This window comes from Manis javanica, chromosome 4, assembly GCF_040802235.1.
Source record: "Manis javanica isolate MJ-LG chromosome 4, MJ_LKY, whole genome shotgun sequence".
Lineage (NCBI taxonomy): Eukaryota > Metazoa > Chordata > Mammalia > Pholidota > Manidae > Manis > Manis javanica.
Window position 1 is genome coordinate 75,022,829 of NC_133159.1, and position 27,722 is coordinate 75,050,550.

The window sequence follows — 27,722 nt, forward strand, 5'->3', positions numbered from 1 at the left end:
TGGATGATTTAGGATGATTATATAAGGGGACTGACGGGGATAAAAATGAGGCAGCAGTGATTGTTTCAATGGGTATAAGAATCCCTAGGAAGGGCCAGATCCAGAAATTACTATTCAGTAGTTCTGGGATGAAGACCAAAATCTATTTTCATAGATCAATTCTGATTGTGATGTAAGAAGGCCACAGACCATTTTCTGACAGTGGATTTGAAATTATAGTGATTAAAGAAGATATTTTGTGAGGAGGTGAGAGAGAGAATACTGTAAGGATAGACTGTCACCGTGAGAAGACTAATTTACTATCTTAAAGGTGGAACAGGCTTGAATACTGAAAGGTTAAGGGTGTGCACAAGGAAGCCGGGGGCTGCAGCAGAGATGGAGTGAAGGTGAACAGCAGCAGAGGTGAGGCGGGCAAAGTACTGAAATATACATAATCCATATGGACCTTGAAGCCAACCCCAATAATGACAATACTAGGACAGAGAGGCAAAACTGTGAGCAAAGGTCAAAGCCATTGGTAAATGAACGGGAGGAGACTAGAGGTGGGTAGAGGCAGAGAAGAAATGGAGTTGAAACTGGCAAAGAGTTCTTACACAATGGTGAGAAGTGAAGCCGACTAACATTAGTTAGTGTTCATTGTTTGCCACACTTTACACGTCATTCTCACAAACAACTCACAAACTTCACATAAAGTAGATGCTAGTTTTTATTGCCCTTTCAGGACTAGGAAACAGAAGCACAGAGAAGTTAAGCGTCGACAAGTCTTTCACAGTCCCCATTCACCATGCAACATGTCCTTTCATAAAATGGTAGTGGAAAGTGTTTTAATACATCTTAACTGAAAGGGAAAAAAGGACCCATCACCTGAATAGTGTTAGTAGTGGGATTAACTTCGGAAAAACAATGGAAATATGTCTTTAAATTGCCTTTGTACAGACATATTTTTCAGTATCCTGCAGGTGGCAGCATCAAATGACAATTTCCCACTAGGTCATCCAATAGAAACCAGTCTGTGTACATCAACACTTCTCTCTATTCCATGCCTTCATGATTTCTTCAGCAGCATCCAGTGTACTGTCTTTCTGTAAACAAATGAAATAGCCATCACATACCAGAATAAATTCAAGATGAAGTAAAGATCTAAATAGAAAAAGATACCTAAGTCAGTAGTATATCAATAAGTCATGTAGTGATTTGGGAACCACGAGCCAGGGCGTCGGGTTGCAGCCTGTCATTGGCTTCCCCAGTGATGACCATGCCTGAGCATTTGCTGGGGGGGTCATGCCTTCCCAGTGCGTTGAGCCACTGGAAGCCTTGGCTATACTAAGCTGCAGCCCCAGCAGAAGCCTAGACAGAGCCTGGGGAACGGTACCCACAGCATCGTCCCCTGCCTCCATGGTCCAGTAAACCGGGCCTAAGCTCTGTAAGGAGCCCAGCAGCAAGTGAGACAAATGAGACAAACAGTTATTTATAATGCTATATTCCACTGCTGTCTGGCTGGAAAAGGGAATGAACCTCACAAGGATTCAAAATAAGAGGAGCTGGGGAAGTGTGAGGACAGTCACTACATATGATCTTGTGATGCTGGCTGCCAGTTCAGGACACTTTATTGCTACTCTCCTGACACTAAAGGAATGTACGAATTAACTGGCATGGGCCCAAAGAGTATCACCAAGAAAATGATGGGCAAATGGTATGAATACAGCTCAGATTAAAAACAGTTTAACCTGATCCCAGGAAAATCATGTCCATCAATGTGGACACTCACTATTCATAATCACTTGTGGCAGACTGGGTGACCCGCAGGGCCAAAGAAGACTCTGACTCATAAATAACACTAACACAGGTGCAGACTCTGAAGGAAATGCCAGTGGGATTGACATTTACTACTTTTATCCATTTGGGTATGAAGTGTGCAAAATCAGAGATGTCTTTCAAAGAGGCTTCTAGACCACAGAAGAAAGCCCCTCTCTTAGCTCCCACCACACACCCAGGACGCCAGGTGGAGCAAGAATGGAAGAATAAATGCATGTTTTCCATGGCTCACAGCTGCTGTGGTCACTGCTAACTATGAAGGCTTTCAGACTAGGGATGTGTGGGCAGCAAGATCTCTATTGATTGATCTCAATTGAGAATTTTTCAAAGTAAAAACATAAAGGCAGATCTCCACAAAGAAAACAATCAATTGACATATAATTGCAGAAACAAGTCAAAGAGTATAGAAGAGCTTATGCTGAAAAATAATCATTTGCTCCCTACTCCACCTGCCATTCCCCAAGACAACCTTTATGATAATTTCTGGTTTTAGTTCTTGTGATTTACTACCAAAAGCTAAGTAATGCATATGGTCCTATTTCCTTATTTATCAGCTTTGGACAATATTCACCATTCTCTACTCTGAATGTGTTAAAGTTAGTTCATTCACACAATTCTGACCCCTTCTATCAAAGTTTCATTGTTATAATAACTAGGCAATAAATGCATATGGTATAAAATTAAATTGATGGGTAAACAGTGAAAATCAAGCCTCTTGTTCTTCCTCTTCTGCTTTCTCTACTTCTTCTTTCCCTTTTTCTTCCCTCTACAGAATGTTTTAGTCCAAAAGCCATCTGGTGGGGCTGACTGAAGTAGGTGCTGATGTATGGGGGCAGGGCAGTGGGTTGGCTCCTTGGCAGCCTGATTCAGCATGCTTAAGCCACAGTGCAGTGAGGAGGGTTTCCAGTGTGGGTGGCATGATGTGGCAGGGATGGCAGTGGGGGTGCTGGCTCTGAATAGGACAGGAGAGTTCAAGCAGGGAGAGGAAGGTATCTGTAGGGCAGGTGGCTCCATGCAGGTTGCTGGCACTTGGAAAGGAAGATGCAGGCATGGCCTATGCAGACTGACATGGGTGTCAGAACCCACAAGCGATGAGGGCTTCTGTGCAGTGGGTGCCAGCCACAGCCTGGTGTGCTGTGTTAGAGAGCCAGAGGAGAGCACCTCTGTGTGAGAGTGAGAGCACAGCACCCTGGCACAGAGCATCAAAGCCTGAGTGGGATAAAGGGCACCACCAGCCAGGGGTGGTGGGTAGAGGGGCAGTGGCACTGACAGGAGATAAGTCAAGTACAGAGGCACTGATTAAAGAAGGGATCACATGCTGAGAGACAGGTTCTTCACCATCAGAGAAGGAAGTTACAATACGGAAAGGGAGAGAGCTAAAATAAATCCAATGGTGGTTTCAATTAAGAGAGACACAGAAATAAATGCAGATGTAAATATGTGTATTTATGTACAGTGTGTGTAGGTATGTATAGACATTCATGTATTCCCTACCTCTCTCCACCGGTAAGCACTAATACCCTAAAAGTAACGAGTACTCCTAATGCCCAGTTCTTAGCATTCTCCACGGAAGCTGATTATGGATTGTGGTAGATAATGACAAGATGAACCTGCTGCGTCTTGCTCTGCCAGAAAGTAAGGAAATGCTCAAAAATGATGGGGACATATCAAAGGAAACAGAGGGCAGCTTAAAGGGGCTCCTAATGGCCACATCTGGGAAAATTTGAACATCAAATTAAGCAATAATGATATTATAACCCATTGCATAAAACAGGAATCCATGAGTCCATACATAAATGAACGAATTTTAGGTACATGAACAAATTACTTGATGAGATATGGAATATTTTCATAGTTTCAAACTACCTCACCACAAAATATTCATTATTTTATCAGGGGAAGAAGTGTAACTTCACAGTAGAAAGCCTGGCAGACACCACATTCTTTAAGTGATTAGAGTTAACATCACCAGTTTAGTTTAAGGAAAAACTAAAATCATGTGCCACCTGACAGATGCAACAAAACAGAGAATCCCTTCTGTGGCTCCCTGCCAAAGGTCCATAGCCTGAATCTAACCAGGAGGGTATGTTAAACACATGTTGAAGGACTTTCTTCAAAACAATTGGCAGATTAATTTCAAAAGTTATCGAAGTCAAGAAAGTCAAAGGAAACTGAGGACCCATTCCAGCTTGAAGGGGATATCACAACTACATGCTACACACAGCCTGGCCTGGACTGATTGGTTGATTTGTTATAAATAGGACTTTATTGGGACAATTAATGAAACACTTGAAGGCACCTGAGAATTAGAGAGAATGATATAGCAAATGCCATCTTCATGATTTTGATGGTTATATTGTGGTTTTGTAGAACAATGTTGTTTATGGGGAACATGAAAAGTATTTGGCATGTTTTGCCATACATTTATTTTTACTCTTTCCAAGGGGTTGAGTTAGGTGTGTCAGCGTGCACTAGGGAATTTTCAGTATTGCTCCACTACCTTCTAATATCGAATGTTGACATGAAGGAGGTGAGCCCACATTGGTCCTCCTCTCCTGCCCCCATGGAGGTTCTGATCTTTTTGTTTAGAAGCCAAAGGATCATTTCTATAATTATCTTTAAAGCCCAGTATAGTAAAGAAAGTATATCTCAGTGCTGAATTAACCATTCTGTGAATCTTGAAACAAAGCTCTCCCTTTAAATTTTTTGATTTTTTTAAAAATGCAAAACATTCTCAGAATAAAGCTATAAAATTCTTTCCCACCTCCATTGTTCTGCCTTCCCTGACCTTCCCCACTGCCCACAGGGACTCTACATGTTTCATTTGTTTTCCACATCTGTAATTCTTCTCCTAATGTTTTTTAATTCTTTGTTCTTTTCTACTTCTTTTTGCTCATTTTTCTCAATCCTTAATGTGCTTACAGTGTTCCCTGTAAAGGAATTAGTGTTCTTTGTGCTGTTTCCAGTGTCAATAGAATTACCAGTAGCTTCGTTTTTTTCCCTTCAATTTGTATGACAACATTTTTCTTGCTGAATAGTTTTCCTCTGACACCTGTTTTTCCTTGTACCTTTCTCTTTTTTTCTGCATAGTATCTTTTTATAGACTCATAGCTGGTTCCTTTCTATTACTCATTTTTTATTGAATTCTTTGTAAGTTTCTATTGTTTTGAGTAATGACTACTGGCTTTATCTATGATTAAATTTTATCTATCATTTGGTACTTTTTTTTTTTTCTGGTTTCAGAAAATTTTTTTTAACTGAGATAAAATTCACCATTTTAACTGTTATAAAGTTTACAATTCCATGGCTTCCACTACATTTACAAGGTTCTGCAACCATCACCATTATCTAATTTCAGAACATTTTCATCATCTAAAAAGAAACTTGATACCCATTAGCAGCCATTTACCATTTCCCCCTTTAAAGCCCTAGACTCTGGTGACCATTAATCTGCATTTTGTGTCCAGATTTACCAATTCGGAACATCTCATATAAATGGACTTAGTTAATATATGTTCTTCTGTGTCTGGCTTCACTCACTTAGTATATGTTTCCAACAACTATCTATATTGTGTCAGTACTTCATTCTTTTTTATGGCTAAGTAATATTCTGTTGTATAGATATAACACATTTGGCCTGTTTACACTTTTTAAGCTCTGTACATTTTTCATATCAGATATTACACAACTGACCCTAAACAATGCAGGGGGGTTAAGGGCACCAACCTTCACTGCAGTAAAAAATCTCTAAAATTTTAACTCCCCAAAAACTTAGCTACTAATAGCCTATTGCTGACTGGGAGCCTTACTGATAACATAAGCAGATGATTAACACATTTTGTATGTGATATGTATTATATACTATATTCTAACAGTAAAGTTAGCTACAGAAAAGAAAATGTTTTTTGAAATTGTCTATCTCCAAATATTTTTCCAATATATTTATTGAGAAAAAAAATCTGTATGTAAGTGGATGCCTGCAGTTCAAACCCACATTGTTCAAGGGTCAGTTACACTTGTAAGTTTTGAATATCCTCTTGGTTTTCTTTTTATGGTTTTAATTTGTTCACTCATTATGACCATATTTCTCCTTTAATTTCTTGAATTTATTTATAATATCTGCTTTAAAGTCCTTATCAGCTAACTCCTACATCTGGGTTACCCTGAGATCTGTTTCTATTGACTGCCTTTTCTCTTTATTAATGGTCACATAATCTTGTGTCTTCACATGTCTATTAATTTTTGATTGCATGTTGGACATTGTAATGTTACATGGTATGGAGCCCAATTATACTGTAATCTAGAAAACTCAACACTTCAAGGAGTTTTGAGTTTTGCTGTGGTAGGCAATTCATTTAATAGTAGCAAGCCTAAACTTAAAAACTGCATATAAGTACATCATGGCTAGCAATAGAAAAAAATATGCTTTATAAATCAATAGAAAGGACATTATAAATGTGTTTTTGAATAGAACAGGGAACTTACTTTAATAAAGCAAAATCTCACAAACTTCTCAAATTGTGATTTTGTCTCGGCATTACAGAATGCTGAAACTGGGATTGCTGATAGTTTCTGAAAAAAAAAGGAAGACAAAATAGGAAAACTACTTATACTTCAGATACTAACTTTATGACCATAAACATTAGAAACAAATATAGATACTTATAAATATTCACAACAATTTCCAAAAAGAAAAGTGTTTTCAAAATCCTTCAGATAGCCAGGAGTTTAATATTATATGCAAAACTACTGTTAACATTATTCAAACCATGTTAGCAAGTTTCCTTTATAAATTAACTGTAAAATACAATACAATATTGCAAAGGCCAATAAACGTTACCTTATTTTTAGTCATCCATTTCACAAATTTGTAGTCATAAGGTTCATTGCTGTTCTTCATATCAGAGAGATCTACATCTAAAACAAGAATGAAAATTAGATGACCTATGTATTGTATCTGAGGCAACATGTATTTCATTTAAGTCGATCAAGACTTAAAATTTTCTCAGAAGATATTCACAGAATTTGCTGAAGTCTCATACTGCATGGTGTGGGAAGTGAGAAATTCATAGACAAGCTTTATTGCTATTCTAAGGCAGTACTCACATATACATCTGGGTGATCATATTTGTGCATACAGCATTTAGCACTAGAAGAGAGTAGGAAAGGGAAAGGAAAGAGGAGTGTTACCTCTCCCTCTAGAAATAATATAAGACTATGATCACTATTAATGAAGTAACACCTAAATTTATAGAGCATTCATCAGTAATAATTACGTCTCCAAAATAGTCATTCACTATTAGATTGTAAGCCCTACAAAGGTAAGGTGTCTGTATTTCAACCTATCATTATCTCCAACTCTTCGGACAGTATTTCATATGTAAGTAATAAAAGCCTTAGTTGTTGAATAAATAAATTAGTATTATCCATGATTAATAAAGGGAGAATGTCTGTGTAGATCTCCCAAGTGATATTCTTACTGTTTTTCTCTTTTTTCCATATAGTAAGCTCTTATTTTTTAGTTTAATTTGGGGGAAAAACTTCAAATATGCATTCCTATTCTTATCTCTTGCTCCAATCTTGCTTTAAGGTCTGGGCCAGATATTTCTCTGGCACTCAGCTTGAGAATTTATATTTCATATTGTTTCAAATTTATTGACTTATACTTTTAGATATTTTTGAATGTTCCAAAGCAACTAACATTGATAGTTATTGTGATCAATGAAATTTTACAATTTATTGCTCAAAATAAATTGAGTCAGTTATCTTCTTTTACTCACTAAATACTATTGGGTCTCTTCAAATTAATAGTGTAAAAACCTTGACATTGAAGAAACTTTCACCTGTATTCTTTAAGAAGCCTTAATATATAGTTTTATTTAATTTTATTTCCATTCTCCTTTGTGCTTTAAGAATGTGAGATTTCCATATAATAATGCTAATAATATACTACCATTTATTGAGCACTTACTCTTTAATTGTTAAGCATGTTATATTATCTTCTCATTTACTTGTCCTATAATTATGAGAAGTAGCTACAATTTTCACTTTACAGAGGAAAAACTTAAATTATTATTTCAAGTTATATGTATGTATGCGTGTTTAAGTCAGGTTTGGTGCTAGCAAAAATGACTACTTAAAAAAGTTAAAGTCTAACTAAAGTATGTGAAAATTCCTTGTGACAAGTACATGATAGTAGTGTGTTCAAAGGTAACCTCGAGAAAGGAGTGATTACCTGTAGCAGCATAAGGAAGAAAAGTAGTAACTAACTGTAACTGACACCGCTGTACTACTCATTTATTCTTATAAAGCTTTAAAAAGAGGAATTTATTACCATAGTGCTCAAAAGAAAAGGGAATAAATACATTTCTAAATATTTTATAATTAGAAGAAAGCTGCAATCTATTTCTTTTAATGCTTGAGTCAGAGATCCTCAAAGGAACCAAACAAAATATTTCTTATTTAAAGGTAGGAGCTTGAAACATATAACAGCATTTGCATATTTAAATAACCTATGAAAATCAAAATTAGTTTTTACATTCCCACTATCTCCTCCATAATTTTGGACCTTTTCATCTCACTAGAACAACTGTAATAGCTCCCTATCTGTCATCTTGTCTTCTAATCAAATGTTTCCCTTTACAGTTCTAGGATGAAGCTCACTGGTCTGGAAAGCTACTTAGTATAGCAGAAAAATGGTAAGTTCACTGATTAGGACATGGATTCCTGGGCTCACAGCCCAGCTCTGCTACTCATTAGTTGATAAACTTCGGTAAATTTCTCCATTCTCTGTCTTATTTTTCTCATCTAACAATGAGGATATAGCACCAATCTCATAGGGCTTTTGTGAGAACATGACATTTGTAAAGCTCTTAACATAATACCCACTATGTCATAAATGCTCAAAAATATTGGCCAGTTAGCCACTGGTACAAATTGTAAAAGGAAGTAATAACTATGTTCATGAAATTAATGGCTTATTTTCACAGTACCATCAAATGAAAGTTTTGTTTTTTGCTTATCTTTAGAAATGATGGGTCCAACCTGTAGTATATAGAATGTCCACATTCAAACTAACCTGAGCAGATGAAAGAGTAAAATAAAATGAACTTGTCCTCATATGTAGGTGGTCTTATGGACATTAACATTTTCCCTCCACAGGTGAAGGAGGACCACGAAAAAGGGACATTTTTCCCCCATCATCACAAAAGGTTCCTAACCAAAGTCCTTTCTGTTCTTTTACAACCACATCACTTTAAGATCTAAGAACTAAACAAATAGTATAAATAAGATAGATCAACTAAGATAAAATGAGAAACTATTTAAGAGCTTAATGCCATCATTCAAATGAAAGTTGCATCATTGTCCTTTTGATGTTGAGTATCATGTCATGAATTCTTCTTACTATCTGAATTTACAATCTGGAAAAGTTTGTATCCAGGAAAAAAGTATTTTTATCTAATAAGTTAGCTTTCTTTTTATCCAAGAATTACGTAACTAATTTTATTTTTCTATTTTCATTTGCTACCATGAAATTTGATCTCAAGTTAATGCTATTTACAATACTATAAGAATCTATATGACTGAAATATTTGCTTCCTCTCCTATGTGACATTGATTTTTTATTATATATAAACATTTATATTTATATATTATTGCATAGAAAACTTTTAATATGAGTTAGTTTAAATTCCTTTTGGAAGCATTTCAAGTATTTTAAACAAAATAATTCATGTTGAAAATCTTGTGGATTTCCAATTCAAAAGCAAAAATTATAAAAGTGATGAAAACTGCTATTTCTTTTTGCCATTTCATGAAATAAGCTGCACTTTTAGGCCCAATATAGGAAAAGTGATTTCCAAACTTGCTAAGTCTTCACATCTTTAAAAATGGAGCTAACAACACTTTCTTCAGAATGGTGTTTGGAAATGCTAGGCATGGAGACCCTCAACAAAATTATTTTCCTTCTTTACTTCATTTCAGTGTATTCTAAAATGGCCAATATCCCTGCAGCATCCACATTCTAGAAATCTTATTTTTCTTAACTAAAAAAGGAAATTAAAACCTTAGGAACACAGGGGACATATATCATTTCATGTGCCTATGTTCTAAATCACACACCTGAACAAGATGACAACAAAGTCTGTATTTAACAGAACACCTAGGAAAACTGGCCCATAACCATGTAACATCTGAGTCACATACAAGGTCAACAACCTAAAAGTCAAGACTGTAGAAAAATACTGACATTGTAAAAATCCATTTTTCCACAGATAAAATGCTGATACAGTTATGACACCAATCTTTTCTCCCTAACTCTGATATAGTTTCACATAGAAGTTCCCTTGTATTTGAAATGATACAAATTTTTACAAACCTAGGGAAGACACATCGACAATGATGAAGTATCCCCCATCAGGAACTATGGGTTTTAGGCCAGCACTTTCAAGCAAATGTACCATCCGATCTCTTTTTACTTCTAACTCTTTCGGCAAAGAATTAAAGTAACACTCCGGATCGTCCATGCGCTTGATATCAATCCAAAATGCTTGAGTCAAGGCTTCCTGCGTGTTAAGATTGAAAAATGTGGAAAGGAAATATGGTAATGTTATTTATTGCTGAGTCTATTGGTATTATAAATAAAGACTGAGTAATATTGGCAAAAATGTCATTCAGGGAATCACAGCTGAATTCCTATGAACCCATGTTAAACTGTATTGATTAATGGAAAAATCAAGTGACATGTAAGTGACTAAATTTAATGTGAAGAACTGAGAGTGAGCCATGAAAATCCAAGTTGAAAAAGAGGCTTTATATAAAGATGACTTACTTGCAAATGAAAAGACAGTATTCTTTGTTGAGGTGAGCTGCAGAATGACTCAGTAGATGTAAGTTTGACGGGTGACCAAAGAAATGATGAGCCAGCCAGGCTTTCCCAGTTACCCTGGGGGATGCGGTGGGGATGGAAGCTGACCCAGTGTGTCATTCCCTGGAGGTGTGCAAATCCCTGTTCTAACCATTGATACCCTTGGAAAGTAGTCTCAGTGCCACAGGGATTAGAAGCGAGCTTCTGTGGTTTCCCCGGAAGCATGGGCTGGTTTCCAAATATGGTTGTTAGAGGGCATGAAAAGAAACAGGTACTTCGCTGGAGTACAGAATCAGATAGTTCAGAAAGAGATGCTCCAAATTCTTACCTGGAATTTTTATTTTTCTCAGAAACTTACTCATCCCCTATATTAGGAGATATTGCCCTAGAAAATTCCAAGCCCAGAAGACATAACATCCCTCCTAACAGCAGAATTATACTAGACTCTTCTCTTTTTCTCATACCCCACATGTGACTCATCAGTACATACAGTTAGTTCTACCTTAAAAATATATTCAGAACCCAGTCACTTCCCACCACTTCTACTGTCCCTATATTAGTTCAGTCCAGTGCTGTCTCTTTCCTGGATCAATAGTCTTCTGACTCAACAAAGCAGTCAGAGTCCCTTTGATAACACAAGTTATATCCTGTCTCTCCTGTGCTCAGAACCCTCAGTGGCTTCCTATCTCGTTCAGTCTTGGCAGTCACAAGCATAGTCCTACTCTGGCCCTCCATCTTGCCTGGCTCCCAGCTACCTTTTTCCATTGATCATTTCATTCAAGCCTCTGTGCTTTTTGCTGATATGAACACTACATTTGTGGTAATTTGCTACAAAGAAATAGGAAACTAATATAGTCACATAATATTTAAATGCTTGGATAGACCATGATTTATTTAACCAACTGTCCGTAGATGGTTAGCAATTATTCCCTATTTTCTGCAATGAATAGCCATGTACACAGAGAGTGTCTTACATGTGCAGGCAACAGCTATGGGTAAATTCCCAGAAGATAGATCGCTGCTTTGGAGGGTGCTCAGTGCTGTCACTGTCCACCAGAGTGCAGTTTGTAATCCTGCTAGCAATGTATGAGCATTCAAAGCTAGGATATTTTATATTTAAAAAGACCCAACAAACTCTTCTTGATAGATAAAGAGTATGTGTCTGCTCTTAAACTCCCATATTATATTAGAAGCCTTGCTCAAAAAGGTCATGAAGGAAAGAACCAAGCCATTTCAAATATTAAAACATAAAAATAACATCTTCATCAAAAGACCATGCTTCAAACCAAAGTTACACCCACCTGTAGAGGAGTTGCACAAGTATAAACAGAGTTTTGTTGAACTGTCTGTAAATGTTTTATCAAATGATTAGGACCAATGGACCAGCCGATCTGGAAAAGGAAAAAATAAAAGCAAGTCTCAAAAAATGAATATAACTGTATATATCAAATCTGTTACAGTATCTAAATTTAATGCAATTATCAAATGCATACAAATCTAAAAGGTTCACTCCACCGAAGTAGTACAGTAATCATAGAATCATTTCAACATTGTTCTTTTTGTGGAAAAGTTTCCAACTGGAGTCACTAAACTCTGCTTTCGGAAAGTAAACAGTACCTTATTATTATTATCCTTCTCTTCTAATTTGCTACTTCTGACACTCTGGAGATCTAGAAACTGGTAACAAGGCATGTTTGGATTAGCTGTAGGTAAAATAGGTCTAAGGGACTCTTCTATAATTGGTTCTGCAGGCCTCTTTTCTGATACTCCCTGCTTTCTTAGCCATGCTCAGGAGAGTAGAGGTTGCAAGATAACAACTTTCAACTGGATACATTGTTATTGTATTACAGAAGGCAGTGGGGTAGGTGCTTGGGTTCTGAAACTAGACTGTCCCCCTGGCTTGGTTTATTTATTAGCTGTGTTAACAGGCAAGTCACTTAATTTCTCTGTACTTTAGTGTTACTGTCTGTAAAATGGGGATAGTAAATCATACCCACCTCATAATGTGGTTTTGAGGATGAAAGGAATCAGTACGTGTTGAGCATGTAGCAGCACTAGGCACATAGTAAGTGCCAAAATATTAGCAATTGTTATTTTTCTCCTTTTATATTAATATGTAATAATCTGAACACTTTGTAAAGACAAAGTGTCACTAGTTGGTTACATATAAAATGAAAAATTACCAAATATTTCTTACTTTTAAAGAAATGATTAGGTCTCAAAAAGGACAAAGGCCAACGTGAAAGTTAAATGAGTTAATAATAAGCAGAAGATCATCAAGTATAAAACCTGTGTAAACTCAGTATGTATACATGGAAAACACAAAAAAAACTCTCTAAGAAGTAAAATACATGTGGTTTTGAAGCATTTAAATTCTTGATCTTACCTTCCAGCCAGTTACACTAAAAGTCTTTCCAGCGCTTCCGATTGTTATGGTCCTCTCCCACATACCTGGAAACGTAGCTGAATAGGAAAAAGGAGAGAAAAAAGGTCAAATAATTGCTTTCCAATCAATCTGCATGCAGTACAATCTAAACACGTAATTATATCACAGCGTAGTCAAGTTATTTCATAGGCTTTTTAAAGGTAATGTACCTTTAACCCAAAGGCAGTTGAAAATGTTATAATGCTTGAAAACACTGTAATATTGAACCAAAGGAATATGTTATAGATTGAATAATCTTAAGTAGCAAAACTATTTCAAGGGGCAGAAGTGGCAGAGGTGCCGGCAGGCTGCAGTGTTCCAGTCTGACTTGCTGCAATGGACACACAGTCCGTGGCACGCCACACGCAGTGGCAGCAGCCGCCTTGTGTTCAGTACTATCATTCTGGGGCACGGTTTGCTTGTGGTCCTGGCTACTGTTTAACTCATCTCATCTCTACCCATTTCTGAGTCTATTTCTACAGGATTCCTAGGACAGTGGTTCTTAAAATGTGGTCCCCCTGCCAGCAATGTCAGTATCACAGGGGAACTTTTAAGAAAGGCATAATCTTGGACTGCATCCCAGACCTACCGAACTGGAAACTGGAGGCTAGCCCAGCGATCTGTGTGTGCATGTGTATGTGTGTGTGCTTGGGTTGTGCTGACGACTTTATTGAGATACAAATCTCACACCATATAATTCACTTATTTAACATGTACAATTCAGTGGTTTTTAGTATAGCGACAGAGTTGTGCAACCAATTTTAGGATGATTTTATTCACCCCCTAAAAAGCCCTGCATCTTTTAGGTTATCACCCCCTGAAAGTCCCATGTCAACAGCCCTAGAACTTGTGCCTGACTGGAGCTTAGCTAATGCACATATTCTCTCTGTAATGCACATCACAGGACCCCTGCACTGAGAAATATTAGATAGGACTTCAGTACTATGCTTGGGAGCCATTTTAAAGAGCAAAATCACTGTGAAAACAACGTGAGCTGAAAGCAGAAGGCAGTGTTGCCATGTGGACCTCAACTGGAGAAATGCATATTAGGGGACTTGAAGTCCCTTTGTACATGTCTGTGAAGGAAGTGCCCTGAGTACTGATTCAGGGATAAGTACCCTAAGTATTGATTCGGGGATACAAATATATTTTAGTGATAGATGAATTCACAAATACAGATTCCATAAATAATGAGACATGATTGTATAGATGTTTTCAAGTTGATTGGTACCTTTAATAAAATCATTCATTCATTTATTCACCAAACATTTATTAGCAACAATCAGGTGCCAGGGACTAAGCTAGGTCTAAAGGAAACAAAGAGGAGGAAGATACAGTTCCTATCCTCAAGGAGCTTACTGTCTAGTGGGGTAGGAGACAAATGAAACAAGCGTAATACCGTGTGGTTAAGTGCTCTAATAGCAGCAGGCATGGGATATTATGTAAGGGTAGAAGGTGTAGGGGCAGCTTTCTGCAGCATTCTGTAATGCTTGAGCTGAGACTTGGAAGACCACATGTCTTTGCCAGGCAGAGAAGGGGAAGAAAGGTATTTTGGGCAAAGGGAATGCAGGTTAACAAAGTCATGGAGATATAAAATGCAAGCATCTGTAAATTTTGCTAGACATTGGAAGTTATTCCCCTGTTAATCTGAGAATGCTACCTACAGCATGGCTTTGGGATACGTCAAGTGATTTGGGTGTCAGGGTCTTCACACGGAATCCCACAGCTTTTCATGTTTTTTAGAGGCACAGTAGATGCTCTAATAATATTGTTGTAAGAGTGTTGGTACACACAAAGGGAAAGTAAACACCCATATCTGGGGGGCTCTTGTTTTCTTAAAGTAATCTCATAAGCAAGTAAAGTGCCTACTAATATGTAAGGTATCTAAAGAAATTCCCAAAATGGATGCATACATAATTTTGGTCTATCAAGAAATACTTGACAATATTTGTAAAGGGAGGAACACTATATAAATCAGAAAAGTCATAATTGCATTCTCTATAGATATAACAAAAACCAAAAAGATAAATGAAGAAAATATTTAAAGGGTCCATTCAATAAAGGGGTATTCTAACATTTGATATAAATAATTATATTCCTTCAAGTTTGGAGACATTTAGTATTTCAACACCATGACACATGTCCCACTTTCCTATTTGACCAGAGAAAATGTAAACTATATATAATGCAGAGTATCACTACTGTCAAATATCCAAAATCAGGAAGGCCTATTAGCAAGAACAATATTTAGAAATAAATTCTTTGGAAATAAGAATTACCCATGGAAACTAATACAACCCAAATGTGTTTTCACTATAAGTTATATACAAAGAAAACCAAACTGCTCACGAGTCAAATACAGGTTTCAATCACAAGATATTAAATCTAACTACATTATTTAAAAGGAGACCTAAATAATTTGTTTTTAGCCATATAAAAGTGGATGTTGTTTTTTCAAAGAGTAAGCTAATCAGCTAAATAACTTACAAGGAATTTATATTAATTTGCCAAATATCAGTGGTTGTTATATAAATACCAGCATTCTTTTGTTGACTGAATCATCATTTTACTGAAATGTGGAGGTATCATTTGAATCAAGAATTTGATCCAATAAGACCAAATTCTACATTTCAGTAAAAAGGGCCTCACGTGTTTTTTAAATCATTTACATGGTCATGTCTTCTCAATCTCGGAGATTTGGAGAGCCACAGAAGTTAATGTAAACAGACAGGCAGAACAGATGACCACAGCATTGAGTATGAATGTAGTAATCTATGGGGAGAAAAGAAATCTATGCAGGTCTGATGATTTTTAAAAACTATACCCAGTATTGGTTAAGTTTAGCTTGCAGTTGTATTTGAAAGACAACTGGTAACTTCCCGTGACCCTTAAATCAGTCACAGCAGCTACAACAGTTATTTATAGGCAAACTAGGCCTCAATACAAGTCAGATAAAGATTAGACAAGTGACCAAGAGTACTACACCAGGGAAAACTGCCTCTGTGACAACCTGAAGATGATGCTAATTTCATGATGTATGGCTAGAAAGCCTTGTTGAATTACATTATAGAACGACTATTTCACTCCACAAATTGATGGAACAGCCATTTTGCATCTTTCATGTAACAAAGGCCACTGTATTTGACAGAATATCTAAGTTTTCATGCAACCAAACTGTACTCTCTAAATGATGAAATAGTTAATTCACTTTTTCTTGTTTTAAACTCATATTTTAAAATATATTTTAGCAAGTAATATTATCACTTTTATCATTCAGGGTTTACAATATAAGGTTTGAAGGTTTAAACAATAAATTTCAAGATAACTGAAAGTAATCCTTTGGAAATGATATTGCTAAACTGAATTAACTAAAACTCTAGAGCTTTGAGTCATTATTGCATAGACATAGACACGTTTTATGTTGAGTCTCAAATTATATTCATTAGATGTCCTTCCTCTCTCTACGTAATCCAAAAAAATTACCAAAAAAATTAATTGCCTATGTCAGTCTCATTTTCTCCTGGGGAATAGTCTGATGACCTGAGGCAGCGGTCATCCACTAGACAGGAAAAGGTGAACTCTGCTGCAATTCTGACATATAACAACAGGTTCCTGTATTAAGGCAACACACCTTGCAATCTCTGGCCTTCTCTGTTTATACATTCTCCCTGGGAAAATTCATTCTCTTCCATGGGTTCTCCTATCAACAAAATGGTGATGACTGCCAAAAATGTATCCCTTCATAATTCATCCCTGACCATCAGGCCTATGACTCCAGTCTCCAGACATCTCCTCTGTGTCTCACAGACACTGAAACTTAGCAAGACCAAAGCACGAGAAGCAGGAATTTCCTCTGCTCAGCTCTTCCCAGCAGGTCTGCTCCTCCTCTCCACATCGCCATCTCTGGTTAAGGGCCTCATCCCTTGTGAGTGGTCTAGGCTAGAGATCTTAGAACCCTACTTGCTTATTCCTTTCCTTCTCACCTTCAAATGCTATACTCTGTGCACTGATTTTCTACTTCTAAATGGCCCCCATGCATCATCTACATGGCTAGGCGTCTGATTTGCTCAAGATTCTCACCTGTGACTGGTTCTTACCTTTTTAAACAAATCCCATCACGTAACCAAGTCCTCCGACTTGTCACACCTTTTACAGTAGCTCTTAAAGTATGGTCACTGGTACTCAGGTGATTAAATTAATATGAGAATTTTTCTTTTAACAAATCAATTTGAAGTTTTCTTCCACAAAATTTTCTTAAGCCACTAAAGTTTCTTAAGCATTTAGGATAATCAATGCTATGACTTATCTGATAGTGAGTGCTACCAACAGTGAAACAAATGAGCATTTAGTAAATGAACATCCATGGTGAAATCAGAAAAACTCAGATGTGTTTATTACAATAGCTCTTTGTTACAGACAGATGTGTGCAGAATTCAATATTTTATATTGAATTTCTGTTAGAAAAATTGCTTCCAGTTTCAGGATGGAGTGCAATATATCACTATTTTATGATATAAACATTGTGGCTTCAAGGTACTCTACCACTAAAGTAAATTTAAGAACCACTGATTCAGCAAAGTTCAGACTCTTTTTTCTCATATTCAGAGCCCTTCAGAATCATCCTATTTTTCCACTCTCACCTGTGCTAGTTAGTATAACACACCTACAATCCACTTACCTTTCTTTATATCTTGATCTTCTGTGCTCCTTTCCTCATTCCATGTTAGTTTACCTGATAGGCATTTTCTTTCTCTTCTCTACCTAACAAATTCCATCTTTTGATCATTCCTCTGTTGATGCCCTAAACCAGTTGCTTTTTCTTCCTTGTCTCTGCTCTAATTTGTAAGGTACCACAGGGGTAATTATGGTAAATGCAACAGCTCTTTAAATACAACATAAATCATGTTTTATTTATTAGTTTCTGCCCAGTGATTTTTAGTTATCCTGCCCCTATTCTTTCCATACTTCCTATCACTCATTCAACAATCACTTTCTGATCATCTATCACATGCAGGACCCTGTTCTGGACTCAGAAGGGACCAAAACCAACAAAAATGTCTATATCTTCTTGCAAGTTAGAAGTAAAATGTATAGACCATGATATTTGTTATAAAGAAAAAACAACAGAAAAGGACAAAGCAAATGCTGGAAGGAGAGGTGTAACTGTCTTCAACGTCATGGTTCTAAAAACTGACACCTGGACAAAGACCTGGGGCAGGTGAGAGACTGAGCCATGTAGCTATCTGGAGGAAAAGTATTTCTAGGCATAAGGAGGGCAAGTGCAAGGACCCAAAGGTGGCAGCCCAGTTTATAATCCTCTAATTGATACAAGTTTGGATTTCCCAGGGAAACACCATGGCGGTTGTGAGATAGTCCAGTAGTGATGGTGAGATCCCAGGCAAGGGCCAACCAGCAGTAGCTTACTGTGTACCTGTAGTTTTTGCCTATGACCTGGTGTTTTGGCAACCTGTTCAGTAGAGACAGTCCAGGTCAGGAACAAGTAAGCTCCCTGTGTCATATGCACTAAGTAACAGCTGGATTCTTGATAAAAAACCAAGCATGTTTTGCACCTTTATGGTGTGGTCCAAAATCTCTTCCTGTAAGTTTGTACCATTTGTCCTTTAATCTGTGTACTAATTCCCTCAAGCATCCATCATTCACATCCCATTTTTAGGTGCTCATACAAATAGGTACCCATTACAAAGACTATGTGAAAGCTGTTCTGGGATTCTTTCCAATCAGTTGCTCCCCATATGCCCATAAACACTAAGACTTGTGACTCTACAGAATAATCAGTACCTATTTTTAAATGCTTATTTCCAGTATATACAAGCCATTCATAGACCTCATCACTAATGCACAGTGTGTCATACTTGATGCAAAGGTCAGCAATCACTTGTAGTTCTTCTCTGGAATACACCTGCACATGTTAAAGGAAACAGAAGAGCAGAGCCAATCATGATTTGAAACGTCAGAAAATGGTGGGTCAGAAGACTGTATAAAGAGATCAAAGACTCACCTTGCCAATGGGGTTATGTGGAGTATTTAGTATAATAGCTTTGGTTTTGGAATTAAATTTACTTGCCAGTTCTTGAGGATCCAATATCCAGTCAGAACTAGACCGTTTTTTCCCATCAATAGGTTTCTAAGCATGAAGAATGAAGATGTGATTTAATTCAATTAATTCATGTTTGCTATCCTACAAATAAGTAACCTAATGAGGAAAAAAAAACTAGAGAAAGGCATGGCAAAGGTAACTGAAAAATGACTAGCAAAGAAAGTAAGTAGAAGCAACTAAGCTTTAGTTCTGTCTTATGAGCCCAAGAGGACTTGTGTCTTGTGTTCACATCTGTTAAATGGAAAAGTGAAGTCTGTCAACGTTCACAGCTGTTAGTATTTATATTCCTTCAAAGGAGCCAGCTATAACTATGTTAACAAAGTTAACCATGTAACATGGATGATACTCTAAGGCTAATAGAAGATTCTGTGATTCACCCTAGTGTATTATTTATTTTGATAAGATTTTTAAAAAGACAATGTTAATATACTTTATTATATTTCTCTCTTTTTTTTGTGGTTTGTATTTTCTTTTTTTTTAAGATATCATTGATATATACTCTTATGAAAGTTTCGCATGAGAGACAATGTGGTTACTACATTCACCCATATTATCAAGTCCCCCCCATAACCCACTGAAGTCACTGTCCATCAGTGCAGTAAGATGCCACAAAGTCACTACTTCTCTTCTCTGTCTACGCTGTTTTCCCCATGATCCCCACCCCTACACCATATGTACTAATCATAATGCCCCTCAATACCCTTCTCCCTCCCTCCCCACCCACCCTTCCCCACCCCTCCCCTTTGGTAACTGCTAGTCCCTTCTTGGAGTCTCTGAGTCTGCTACTCTTTTGTTACTTCAGTTTTGCTTCGTTGTTGTATTCCCCAAATGAGGGAAATCATTTGGTACTTGTCTTTCTCTGCCTGGCTTATTTCACTGACAATATAATACCCTCTAGCTCCACCCACATTGTTGCAAATAGTAGGATTTGTATTCTTTTTATGGCTGAATAGTATTCCATTGTGTATATGCACCCCATCTTCTTTGTCCATTCATCTACTGATGGACACTTAGGTTGCTTCCATATCTTGGCAATTGTAAATAGTGCTGCAGTAAATATAGGGATGCATATGTCTTTTTGAGTCTGAGAACTTGTTTTCTTTGGGTAAATTCCTAGGCATGGAATTACCGGGTCAAATGGTATTTCTATTTTGAGTTTTTTGAGGAACCTCCATACTGCTTTCCACAATGGTTGAACTAATTTACATTCTCACCAGTAGTGTAGGAAGGTTTCCCTTTCTCCACATACTCACTAACATTTGTTGTTCCTAGTCTTTTTGATGTTGGCCATGCTAACTGGTGTGAGGTGGTATCTCATTGTGGTTTTTATTTGCATTTCCCTGATGATTAGAGATGTGGAACATCTTTTCATGTGCCTGTTGACCATCTGAATTTCTTCTTTAGCATTCTCTTACATGTAGCTATACTTAATTATGTTTCTAAGCAGACTTTATTATATTATTATATTATTATAATTCTAGCAGAATTTTTAAAAATTGCTTTGTTTAGAATTCAGCAAGCATTTATTAAGCACTCAGCATATACCTTATCCTGTTAGTCAGTAGGAAGCAGTGCTGTAAAAGTGACACAGAAATGGTCTCTGACCTGGTGGTGCTTATGTCAGTGGGGGAAGATATAAAATATAAATAACTAGAAATAACTATTTCTATGTATAACCACAAAAGAGAATATCATATATGATGTGGATGCTGATATAACAGAGATAGACACATGGCAAACACATGATAACTTATAAAAGTTCCCCTCTTAAAGTTGTTGATTATCTTTAGTCATAGTAGAGATAAATAGTAAATCCCTCAATGTAATTAAAGTAGGAACTTTATCAATGACAAAGTAATTGGTATGTTCAAAACTTCTCAAAGCAAGTGAATCATCCTGGCACACTTACAGATTTTAGGGTAATAAAAACAGGTGTTGCTCCAGCCATTCTCACCATGGGCTCATAGCAGTCATAGAAAGGCACCATTATTATGACCTGAAATAAAATAAAATAAGAACACATTAATTATTAATTCATTTAACAAATATTGTGTACCTACTACGTGTGAGGCACTATAGCACATGTGAGATGCAGCAATGAATAAGGCAGGCCTTTCCTTCATGGGGCTGACGTCTAAGTGGAAGTGACCGCAGGGATGAACTCATCCAGGGAGCTTCACTGGAATCCTTGGTCTCTGTGGGAGCTCTTGGGTGGGCCTGCAGTGGGGACCCTGGAACTGTATGACTAAGTAGATTTTTCTGGGGAGCGCGGCCGTAGCCTTTATCACATTCTCAAAGGCATGTTCCAGCCAAACACATTCACAGTTTCTTTACATTTCAAATTAGAAAATAAAATATTAGAGAGTGGCAGGAGCAAGGCTATAAGGAAAGAGAACACTGCCATGCTCTCTATTATGAAGTAATAATTTATAAGTATTATCCTGAGAGTGAAGATATTTCTCTTTTCTCAAAAGCATCCCCAAAACAAAACAAAAATCAAAACAAAGAGTGGATGCAGGGAGACCAGTTAGGATGCTATTGTTATTGTCTGATACCCGCAGTTTCCCTTCAGATGACTTATACTTGGATTCTGTCTTTTCTTCTTAGCCCCTTGGCAGGTACTCACAGACCCTTTGCCCCTACATGCTCTCTCTTAATCACCTGTGGACTGGCTTTTAGGTCAGTGGCTCAGTCCAACCAGTCCAGTTGATTTCCCTCCCACAATCCACCAGCCTGGATCCAGTATCCCGGACTTTTTGCTTTTTTGTAAGGAAAATTTTAACTTACTCAAATTTACATCATTTAGAACCATCGTCTATATTCAACTTTTCTGTCTTTTTGAAACCTAGCAATATTTCATGAAAACTTCATAGTATTATGGTTTTAGTATTTATGATTTTCATGGCTATTTGAGTCTAAAGAATTCTAGAATAATTTTCTTGTCATTTGTTTATATAAATAACAATGCTATGTTCATTTGTGAATATATGTAATTTCTCTATTTCTAGATAGTTCACTCTATAAATTCATGTGATTGTATCACTAGATTAAAGGGTATAAACATTTTTAAAGGATATATAGCCAAGTTGCTTTTGAAATATCGGGTAACAATTTCTAATTTCAAAAGTCTATACTAAGTTGTCTCATTTAACTTTGTTGGCTAAATTAATATCTAATTACAAAAAAAGACTGCATTTTCTTACTGTTTGTAATTCTTACAATGTGAAATACCTGTTCAAGGCTTTTCTCACTGGAGCCACATGAGGCCCTTCCATTCTAAAACCCATTTATTTGTACTAGTCATTTAACTTGCATTGGGTGCCTACTACACAATGTGCTATGTTAGGTGTCAGGGACTGTGGAGGACAAAGAAATGAACGAAGAGTGGATTTTTTTCCTCAAGTAGACTGTAAGTTCCTAATTACTCTGTGAAATTCTCAGGGACTAAGATGACCTATCTGTGTAACTCTGGTGAGAAACATCGTGCCTGATATGAACTCAATAAAGGAAAATAAACTGGAGAGGATGGGAAGTAAAACTGAAAGAATATACTTGTCACTCTGTTGTAATTTCCTTATTTTCATAATGGGAATAATTCCCCTTTCTTTTTGACAGGTATTTATTGAGCTAGCAGGATTTTAGATGCTGGCAGTAAAGCAATAAACAAATTCCTGGAACTGACATTCTGCTGAAAGAGTAGAAAACAAGGAAGTGAGTTAGATGATCTCAGATAGTAATAAATGCTATAGAGAAAATAAAGTAGGTTAGTATGATAGAAAATGACATGTGCGTGGTTTCAAAATATTAGATCAGGTGATCAGGAAAGAAGAAATACAGAAAGCCAAGGACTAAGCCTTGGGAAATTCCAACGGAGTGCAGAGGAGGAGGAAGAAGCAAGGCATCGAGAACATCAAAGTATGAGGTAGAACTCCTAACCTTTCTACAGGATTGATGGAGATGATGTATATGAAAGTATACCTGTACTTCCTTAAGTAGCCTACGGCCTGGCATAGAAGAGGAGGCCAGAGATATGAAAGAGCAACATATCACAAAGTGATAGTGGTATCTTTTATAGATAAAATGCCAGGACAGTTCAAAGAAGGGAATTAACAGTTCAGGTCAGGGTAAATATTCATTCTTCAGACCCAGCTTACACCTCTGGCACGTTCCAGACCTGCATTAGCAGACTTGGCCACTTCTTCCTGTTGTCACCCCCATAACTGACACATCCTCCACTACTGTCAACTGCCTTCTGCTCCTGATCATCTGTTTATAAGTCTCTCTCTTCTAGCAGACAGGGAGCTCCTTCCATGAGGAGACTGTCTTTTAAAAATCTTCTCTCTCACATTGCCTAGCATACAGGAGATCCTCAATAATTTCTGAATAAATGAAAGATCAGGAAACATGGATGCAGGGCTATTGGAATGGTAGAGGGGTAGTAGAGGCAGAGCTAACTGAGTTGGGTGCCAAAGTGGGTCACTGTACTAAATAGCAGAAATCACTCAACCTTCTTGTTACACAGCCCTCATACAGTGCTAACAACACCGGGTGCAAAAACACATTGACCACATACTTGCTGACTGAGTTCAGATGAAAGGTTATTTTAGCAGTGAAAACTGAAGATTTATATTCCCTGTCATTTCTAGTCCCTTCTACCTACCCTTATCTAAACAGGCTGTAAAAATAAGAATGAACTACACACAATGGATCTCTCAAGACATAAGGATGAAAGACACCAGATTCAAGAGTACACATGGTGTGACTCCACTTGTATCAAATTAAAGAGCAAGTAAAATGAACCTACGCTGATAGAAGACTGAAGAGTAGTTACCTCTGGGAGGATATAGACTAGGAAGGGGCAAAAAAGGAGCCTGTGGGGTCCAGGAAATGTACTATATCTTCTTCTGGTTTGTGGTTACAAATAAATAACTAAACTACATATACTCACAAAAATTTATCGAGGTGTACACTTAAGATTTGTAAATTTTTACTACATATGCATTATACTTCAAAAATAACAATAAAAAAAGAGTGTAAGATAAGTAAAAGATGCAAAAGCAGGACAAATGATAATGACTGACACAGGTAACCTGATAATGTTAATATACTTACTTCATCTCCCTCATCAATTAATCCTTGGATGGCGTTAAAAAGAGATCCATATGCTCCTACTGTTACAAGGATTTCTTCATTTGGATCGATTTGCTTTTGACAAATTTTTCCATATAGGCAGGACAGGGCTTTCACAAGTGATGGATGACCCTGTTGAATAAGAAGAGAAAACCTTGAATTCAATTATGGGACATGCTTCTTGGAGATAATTTGGATCTAAAAATGAAAGAATTTTTAAAAACTGGGTCTTATAATTATCCAAAGAAAAGTTGTATTTTTTTTTAATGGAAATAATTTTAAAAAATGTTTCCCCCTACTTTCAGAGGGTTCCTACTTGAATGGTCATGAAGACTTTCTAATGACTAAAAACCTCCTATTAAATGATTGGTTTTGGAATACAAAATTTCAAGGCATTTGTTTTGAATAAAAGTTGACTTGAATACCACATATATCTTTGACAATACATTTTTTGACAGTAAGGAAATCACATTCAATTACTTTATTTTTGACAATAATTAAATCATATTGAGTAGAGTTGGATTTTTTTTTTCCCCAGTTAAAAGAAACTAAAAAACCTGCATGAACTGAAATCCCCTGAATCTGTTCAAGTTGCAGAAGAGAAGGTTATGCCAACCAACAGACCACCTAAACACAACTGGTTTTTGTATATTGGCTTTATGTCCTGCAACCTTGCTCAAGTCACTTAGTAAGTTGTGGTAGTTTTTTTGTGGAATCTACAAAATCTCTGGATATCCCAGGCATTTCATCACAGTTGGGGTTTGGGTTGAGGTAGAGAGGAACAAAGTAACTAGTTGGAAACAGAGGATATTAATTAAGAGGCCAGTGCTGAGGCTTTGTAAGTGTTAACGCAAGAGAAAACACACGTCTTAAGAGAACATTCTTGAATATTCTCCCCTGTTGCCATAGGACCCCATCCCAGAACAACAGTAAAATAAGGGCCAAAACAGGACTGTAGAAAGGCTGGAAGTGGGGGATGGCTCCCAGGCAACAGGGGCAAGGTTTTTTTCTGAAAGGGTAAGCATTCTTCTAGTTACTGGGTTGGGATAGTTGTTCCCAGAAAGCCAATTTATATAGAAGTAGCAGAAGTACACTCACACACATACAGTCTCATGCCCGGAAGGTCCTCACATACTTACAAAGCCCCGAGTATACTGATTCAGGCTATCAATTGCTGCAATCTTTGATAATTCTTCCTTTACATATATAGGAGGGGATATATCTGGAAGGCCTTGGCCAAGATTCACAACAGCGGGTTCTGCGGCCAACTTGGTAAATTCAGTCCTAAGATAAAAAAAATACTAGTACTATAATTACAAAGATCACTTTTTATACCTCATAGTCTTATTATAAAACTAAAAAATAAGACCTCCTTTAGCCTTATGGATTTAAAACAATAACGAGTTCCCAACAAAAATTTCACCATTTATATGACTTTACCTAGTAATAAGATAATGAACTAATGAACTTCATGTTTCTTACAAATGTCAGTTCCGTGACAATCATGTATGTTTTTTCTTAACCATACTACCACTGAGAGGTTCTCTTATCAAACATTAGACTTTGATAGAGTCATTAGGAGTCATGAGAAATGTTCATGGATTAGAATGTAAATTTCATGAAGGCCTCAACCAAATTTGCCCTTTTCTCTGCCCATCTCCAGTGGTTAGTGTACAGGGCTGGGCACATTTGCTGAATGAATTAATCAACATATGGATTGTTAACTTACTCCCATTTCCATTTAATGGATGAATTAAAATTCATAGCTTTATTTACAGACTATAGATAATACTAAAAATCCTCACTAAGGATATAAAAATGTGTGGGAAAAACCCTCACCAAATTACTGTTGTTTATTTTAAGGTACTCACCACACACTAGTACCAAGGCCTTCGATTCGTTTTGCATTTTTGAATTTCAAAGACATTTTCTGAAAGATATAAATAATGAAAGGTTTTTTAAATTTCTTAATAAAAATTTTAAAATGCCAGGAAATCATGGGTAACTCTTCTTTTTTTCCTACTGTTACCATGGAAAATGCAGTACCATAAAGAAAAATTCTAGAGTCTAATACAAAATGCTGAAGAGGAATTCATCTCCCACCTACTGCCCTAAGGGGTGCTTTTTCCTATGATCCTTAGATATGTATCTTCTCACATAAGAAAAAGATCTCATCCTAGTCTAAAAAATAAATCAATTCAAAAGCCTGAAATGTATTAAAGACAGCAATAATGATACTAAAATAGTGACTTAAAAAAATATCTTAACTCATGCCCTGAAAGTCACTTTAGGTAAGATGTACTAACAGTTTCACAAGTGTCTTGTATGGCATCTATACAAGGAAGCACTCAACAAATGGTTTGGAAACTACTCAATAAGGAATTCTAAATAATAATAATAATAGCTATCATTATCAAGCACTGAGTGTGTGCCAGGCAGTGTTCTAAATGTTTTACATGATTAACTCATTTAGTATTCACAGCAATCCTATGCAGTAGTTCTATTATTAACCATCATTTACATATGAGGAGAGGTTCAGAGAGGATGAAATCACAGAACTTCATATACATTTGCCCAAGTTTACAAAAGCTGGTGACATTTAAACCCAAACAGATGCAGCTCAGGATCTGAACCAAAGTAGTCTAACTCCTGAACACATACTCAGAACTATTTACATATACTGTCTTCTCTGTAACAAGACCTTACAAAAAAACATTACTAGAATGCTGTCCCTTAAAAAAGTATTTAGACATTTAGATGAGGTCTATGTATATCAATCAAGCTATGGCTGTGATAGAAAATTATTAAAAGTTTCAATTATAGTACAGCATACAATTTTTTAGTTCTTCAGATTCTAAAATTGAGTTTGTATTATCTCTCAAAAGCACTCAATTAGCTTTGAGCTCATTGTTAACAAGCTGATGGAAAAAAACAAAAAGTGATCGGCAGCATATTTGCAAAGATTTTCCTTATAGCATATTAAAGTAATTTTAATGCAATTTGGGAGGAAGATAGTGATAACGGTTATTAAATAGACCATTGTTCTCATTCTATTCCTAAGAAAAATATCTTCTTTCTTTCATATTTTTCATGTTTGAAACTCCAGTGAAGTAAATCACACACAAATTCTCCAGAGGTTAATGTGCCTTCCAGAACAGCAATATGATTAAGTACCTACCTGAGCATGATGCTATTCTAGAAGCTACAATCATAAAACTAAAATACCCCAAAATGATAGATAGAAAAAGATACTTAACAATTGTCCTTTGCCATCTCTGAAAAATGTTTAAAACTTAATGACTCATTCAGCATGGGACTACCAACACCAAGGGCAGATTTCACACATAAAAATGTGAGCAGTCTGCTGC

The 27,722-nt window shown here is 36.7% G+C and overlaps 1 protein-coding gene across 4 annotated transcripts in view; it reads right to left on the reverse strand.

Annotated features, from left to right (window-relative positions):
* Positions 1 to 688: 688 nt before the first annotated feature.
* Positions 689 to 27,722, reverse strand: part of KYAT3 (kynurenine aminotransferase 3) — a 46,449-nt gene continuing 19,415 nt past the window's right edge. For 3 of the 4 annotated variants that reach the window (XM_073234243.1, XM_073234242.1, XM_036996359.2), the window contains 12 exons: positions 26,226 to 26,284; positions 25,494 to 25,638; positions 24,337 to 24,486; positions 21,134 to 21,220; positions 19,126 to 19,251; positions 18,906 to 19,026; positions 13,068 to 13,144; positions 11,983 to 12,072; positions 10,193 to 10,379; positions 6,656 to 6,732; positions 6,301 to 6,387; positions 689 to 1,082 (listed from right to left, as the gene is read on the reverse strand). In XM_073234243.1, the coding sequence (XP_073090344.1) occupies positions 1,020 to 1,082; positions 6,301 to 6,387; positions 6,656 to 6,732; positions 10,193 to 10,379; positions 11,983 to 12,072; positions 13,068 to 13,144; positions 18,906 to 19,026; positions 19,126 to 19,251; positions 21,134 to 21,220; positions 24,337 to 24,486; positions 25,494 to 25,638; positions 26,226 to 26,281 (1,266 nt within the window). In that variant the 5' untranslated portion in view covers positions 26,282 to 26,284 and the 3' untranslated portion in view covers positions 689 to 1,019. The remainder of the gene's footprint in view (positions 1,083 to 6,300; positions 6,388 to 6,655; positions 6,733 to 10,192; positions 10,380 to 11,982; positions 12,073 to 13,067; positions 13,145 to 18,905; positions 19,027 to 19,125; positions 19,252 to 21,133; positions 21,221 to 24,336; positions 24,487 to 25,493; positions 25,639 to 26,225; positions 26,285 to 27,722) is intronic. The other variant, XM_073234244.1, reaches the window with a different exon arrangement.